This window comes from Thermobia domestica, chromosome 5 (assembly GCF_964235325.1).
Source record: "Thermobia domestica chromosome 5, izTheDome1.hap1.1, whole genome shotgun sequence".
Taxonomy (NCBI): domain Eukaryota; kingdom Metazoa; phylum Arthropoda; class Insecta; order Zygentoma; family Lepismatidae; genus Thermobia; species Thermobia domestica.
In genome coordinates, this window is record NC_137458.1 from 125592352 (window position 1) to 125598656 (window position 6305).

General features: G+C 39.3%; 1 protein-coding gene across 1 annotated transcript; it reads left to right on the forward strand.

The window, feature by feature from the left end:
* Window positions 1-982: 982 nt before the first annotated feature.
* LOC145685237 (uncharacterized) lies at window positions 983-5958 on the forward strand. The gene is made up of 2 exons (XM_081757597.1): window positions 983-1049; window positions 5459-5958. Exons 1-2 carry the CDS (start codon window positions 983-985, stop codon window positions 5956-5958), a joined length of 567 nt encoding a protein of 188 aa, XP_081613723.1.
* Window positions 5959-6305: the final 347 nt, after the last annotated feature.

Below are 6305 nucleotides of genomic sequence, written 5' to 3' on the forward strand. Positions count from 1 at the left end.
CCACCCAAGAAGCTGCGTCAGGGACCGGAGAATGTGAAGGTGATGTTGATAGTGGCATATGATGTGCGTAGTGTCATATTACGGCATTCAGTTCTTAAGAACCAGATCGTAAATACAGTGTACTACCGCAGGTTTCTGGAACATCATCTTCGTCCTGCACTACACAGGAAACGATCCAACTTCATAAGGGATAGACCTATTGTTTTGCATGTTTTGTCACAACGCAGTTGCTGTATGCCTGATTGCACGATGGAGATGGGAAGTTCTAGAGCACCCACCCTATTCACCGGACATGAATCCATATGACTTTCTGTTCCCTACGATAGAAGAACCACTGCGAGGGATGCGTTTCCGCACCAGCGATGCTATACTTCGAGTTATACAATTCATATTTCGAGCTCTTGCAAATATCAACAAAGAGGGGACTGCTGCTGGTATTCTGCGACTTCCCCACATCAGGTAACGGGTGCAACATGCTGCAGGGGATTGAAAGCCTGTAAAAGTCTCATGATTGTACAATAAATGGTTCACAAAAGATTTATATGTTGCCACATTTTTCTTTCCAGCCCTCAACTTTGAGAGTAATGTGTTTTTTTAAAAAAGTATTTATGGAAGGTAAACTTCATGAACAGCATTGTTATCAAATTTCTGAGACCCAAAATGATATACGAGGTGCCTTTATAAGTCCGTCGTCATTCACGAGATAACACTCCAATCGAAAGTTTCATTTCGTAGTTGAAATTCTTCAATAAATAAACTCTGAGAATTTTAATTGCCTTTTGTTTATTATACGTACTGTTGTTGACAGCATTGCAAACCAGATAAGTGCGATTTTAGTATTGGAAAACCATTAAGGAAACAAAAGCTTGAAAAGTATTATGGCGACCCTGCTCCGTTTTATGAAATGCTGCGGAAGTGGTTCATAGAATTCAATGTAGTAGTATGAGCACGAAAGGTGCCGAGCGTTCAAGGCCTCTAAAATATGTCATATCTGCTGAATAAAATTCGTGAAAAATCGTCGAGTAAAAAGATACGTGACATAGCTGCGAGTAAGATGGTAAACATCTGAATAGAACTATTTTTTACTATTCAGGAATATTTAGATATGAGGAAACTGTCGGTTAGTAGAAGTGCGGCCCAAGTTAGTTTTTCAGGTGTTATGGCACGTTAATGGAACTTGGATATATTTTCACTAACCTGAAAGCAAATAACAGTCAAAGCAGTGAATTTCAGCAGAACGTACTCTAAAACTGACAAAAATGGTTTCATCAGCTGACAAAGTGTAGGAAACGATTTTTTTTTTGGGGGGGGGGATTCCTCTTCAGAGATTCGAAGATTTGTCTCGCTGGAAGATCTACATCTTATGAAGAGATCATGCTGGACACAAATACCTATTCTGCAGCTAACTTAGGTTTTTTTCTGGGGGAGGGGCAAGTATTAATACACATATTTGGGCCCCCTAGAAAAAGTTGTTTTCCTAATTCTTGGGCCCTCTCTTTCTCTTACTCTATATGGACCGCCCGCAGCCTGTGCTCCCTCCCGCACGGCAAGGTCTGCGTTCGGTTAGTTACGCCCCTAGGCCAGTTCCATATATGACAAATTAATTAAGGGGACAATATTGACAAATCTGAAAGCTATATGAATAAATATTATTTCTAGGGCCTCTAATACTAGACATTTTTTTTATTGAAATGGGCCCATGACCCATTTCGGTTTTATTAAAATTTCTGTGCTGTTTTGTTTATGTAATGTGGTGAACCTGTTTGATAGTTCATTTATAATTTCATGGTCGTATCGCATATGGAGTAAGAAAGTTTTCTTAAAATGGGCCCACTTGAACGGGGATGAGCATCCCTGTGGGGGGCAGTTGCACCCTGCCCCCAACAAGTTACGGCCCTGTCTGCAGCATTGGATAACCTATTTTTTGTAAGTATAAACATGTTGGGAAAGCTTCAGACGAAGTGTTCCGAGCTAAAAGGATACTACATCAAAAATAATTTGATTTTCGGCTCAAAAGATAATTCTTTGATTTCAAAGTGACGGAGGGGTAGGGTGTCTCAGTAGAAGAGCGCTTGTTTCTGGTGCATGAGGTCCCTGGTTCAATCCCTCGTCAAGTAAGTTTGCAGTGGACAATATTGTGTCAGTAAGTTTTTTCGAAATACTGCCGTTTCCTCCTAATTTCTCATTCCATCAATTCTTCCATTGTCATTCGCTTGCCTTAATCATCGTCTCCTTTAGCCTAAAGGGCATTATAGTGGGACATTGAACTGAAATATTTCATTTCATTTCATTTCAGACCATGGGGGAAGTTAGGAATTGTCTCCTGGGGGGGCAGACCTTTTGTCTGCTGGGGTGCACGGTAGATACAAATGAGAATTCAAGCTTCTTATATATGGCAATTTTATTTTTTGTCAAAAACTTGGGGGGCAATGCCCCTATATCCCCCCATAGCTCCGCCTATGTTTCAGACACGAACTTATCAATCGTTCTTCGTAAATCCCCACCCGGAGATAGACTTCTGCACGGGCCGGAATTTTTGAGCCGGGCCCGGCCCGGTCCGTGAATTTATAATGTGAAGCCCGATCTCAGTCCGAAATATGTTTTAGCATTTAGGCCCGAGCTCGGCCCGAGCTCATGTCATAATCAAATGAGCCCGAAATAAGCCTGAATTACAGAAACTTAATAATGAAAGCCAATTAGAAATTTAATTTTGCAGTTGTGCTTTAAAAAGAACAGTGGAATAAATTAGTGGAATAAGAACAGTGGAATACGTTGTACAGTATATTTACAAATTAGGCCCGAGATATATGGTTGTATATTCAAAATTTTACGGCCCGAGCCCGGCCCAAGCCCGAAGTGATTGAAGCCTGAATCCGGCCCGCGGGCTCGGCCCGAGCCCGTGCAGATCTCTACCCGGAGAACATGTCAACAATTGGAACTGAAATCGCCACCATGCTACTCCAAGTTCAGCAACTAACCATTTTGGTACATCTTTTCTAGCTAACATGTTTTAAATAGATCAATCAGTTAGCACCAGGCACGTAAGAGGAGGGGTTCAAAGCTTTTCGAGGGGTCCAAATTCAATATTACCCCTAAATTTCAACTAAATGTTGGGGGGAGTTCGGTCACCCAGGACCCCTGCGTACGTCTCTGGTTATTAGTGTAATGTAATTTTCAAATGTACACTCATGTCCAAAATTATTGTCGCATGTCTATAAATGTGTCGTTCTAGGAATATAATTTGATAACGAAATCGCCCGATATTTCTTATAATGTTAGTATGTGTATAATCGGCAAAGATATTTATGTGGGAAATTTCATGTCAAAAGAGCAGTAAATAAGAACAATAAAACGAAAAATAAAATTTTCTTGTCCATTTAGCAACATTTTAATTTTACTCATTATAAATTTCGTATTTATAATTCTTTTCCTATGAAATTTACCACAAATATGCATTTCCTGATTATACACACAGTATCAGTATCAAAAGTACCCTGCAAAATCACTATCAAATTATATTCTCACAAGAAGACAGTTATAGATATGCGACAATAATTTTGGACATGAGTGTACATCTATCTATTTTATTTTTTTTTTATTTATTTATTTATTATTTATTTATTTTTGGTAATTGAAAATAAAAAAAGAAACAGGCTAAGTTTCTACAAACAAATACAGTAAATTCACTTTCAAGGAAGTGAAATCAGGAAAATAAAAGTAACAATGTCAAAAAATACAAAACACAAACAGGGAATTTATGCAGGTGAAAGACCAAAGACAAAAAATATCCATATATATAAACTAACCAAAAAATAAACAAATGATTAGAACGGCCAGGAACGTCAAGTTCATCGCAGCAGACGGAATCACCCTTCGAGCTGCAATTGAACCCACAGTCCAGTCCATCTAGTGGATCAACCACCAAAGTTCATTGCTGCAGAAACAAGCATTTCTGGATACACCTAAAACTGCCATCCAGCACATCACTATCTCATCTCCTTTTCTCATATCTGGAAGATAGCTACTAACTTCCAGCGGAAGTTTCCATCCGTAAAATTTTCTTCAAGTTACTGTAATTATAATCAGAAAATCATGGTATGTTGCTGATCTAATAGTATAATAGATCAATAATTCGTAAAATAACTTCTACTATACGTATAGTTTCCAAAAGTTTATTTTTATATAACTCTTGTTCATTAAACATGATCAAGTTCACAAAAATTTTGATCTTGAAGTTGTATACGTACACTCATGTCCAAAATTATTGTCGCATGTCTATAAATATGTTGTCGTGGGAATATAATTTGATAACGAATTCGCCCGGTATTTCTTATAATGTTAGTATGTGTATAATCAGCAAAGACACGTATTTGGCAAATTTCATGTCAAAAGAGCAATAAATATGAATAAAACGAAAATAAAACTTCGTTGCCCATTTAGCAACATTTTGTTTTACTCATTCTAATTTTCGTATTTATATTTCTTTTCCTATAAAATTTACCACAAATATACATTTCCCGATTATATACATAGTACCAGTATTAAAAGTACCCTGAAAAATCATTATCAAATTATATTCTTACGAGAAGACAGTTATAGATATGCGACAATCATTTTGGACATGAGTGTACATTGATATTAGAAACGTACTACAAAGATTCAGTTTTAATATTAACTAGTTGTTCTTGTTCGTACTTCCTTTTTCGTTTCATTTTACTTTCCGCTACTTTCCTACTCGAATTCTTTTTAATAAAAGGTGTTGTAACCGTAAACAATGGTTTAGCAATTAAAGTTTGGTAATCACTTTCTTGTCTGTGTTTCTTTTTAAAAAACGTTAATCACATTTCCTACCCACGTCTTTCCAACCGCTTGTTGCTACCCATTTATACTAAAAAACTCTCGTAGAATCACAACTAGAACGCACTCTTTCGGTGCTCGTATTTGCATGACCACAACGCTTCATGTGCAAAACCAAGTGGTAGTGTGGACTTAATTTTGATAGTATTCATATATATTATTTCTAATAGGGCTCTTTGAGACTTGCGAATTTTGTTCTCACGCGGCGATTCGATTGAAAATATACGTCTATATATCTGCTGTATGCCTTAGTAGCACTTTACTGCTTATGGATATTGTCACCTTAAGCTAGTAAGTACCGTTATACATAGGGTGAGGCATAAGTCGGTTAACACTCTGTAGCACACGATTGGCTTGGCGTTCACACTTGGTTCATGGTATGTGTTCTTCGGGTGGGTAATGGGCCATATTGCACGACATGGTTCCCATGGCGGTCATCTTGAAAGCCGCCATCTTGGATTGAAACTTTGGATTTTTAAATGGGAAGGGGACATGTGGGGTATCATTTAACACGAGCTCAACCTCAGGGAAACAGTGGTGCAGTCCAATCATGTTTTTCTCTGTTGTTCCAGGTGATGTAAGATATCGCTAACAATCCCAGAACGAATCGAGATCGTGGAGAAGAGTCCTGGACGATCTGCTAGGGTGATTGCGGCTGAGTTTAATGTATCCCAACCAGAAAGGGAGAACATCTCACATGTTGTAGTGTTCAAGTTGTTGAAGAAGTTTCATGAGACGGGCTCGGTGCACGACAAGGATCGATCTGGACGCCCACGGACCGCTACTGCCGACGACAAGGCGACAGAATTGTTGGCTGGTGTTGTGAAAAGCCCAAAACGCATTTCTCGTCGTGTGGCATCCATAATAGGAATCAGTCAGCGATCAGTGTTAACGGGTGCTGCATGTGAACAACTGGCTCCCATACAAGCTGCAACTCCAGCAGCGTTAACAGAGGATGATCCAGACAGGCAAGTGCAGTTTGCTGAATGGGCCACAAAAAGGTGTGAGGAGGATCCCATGTTACCACAACGTGTTCTTTTCAGTGATGAGGCATTATTTTTCATCCACGGAGAGGTCAATAAACAAAATCGCAGATACTAGAGTCACAAAAGGGCAGATTGGCGTTAAGACAGCAAAGAGGTGGTTGGAGAAAAGGTAATAGTGTGGTATGGAATCTAGGGGACTCACATTATTAGACTATTTCATCCACAGCACCCTGACTGGTGAGAAATAAAGTGATCTACTGAGAATGATGTGTTCCCTGCTCTTTTGAATGAGGACGGTGAATTCCCATCCATTTCCCAGCGAGACGGGGCTCCACCTCACTATGCGTTATGTTCACGCCAATGGCTCGATAGACAATTTCCGAGACATTGGATAGGGCGACAGGGACCGATAGAATGGATACCACTATCCTTAGATGTTACGCCGCTAGACTTCTGCCTCTG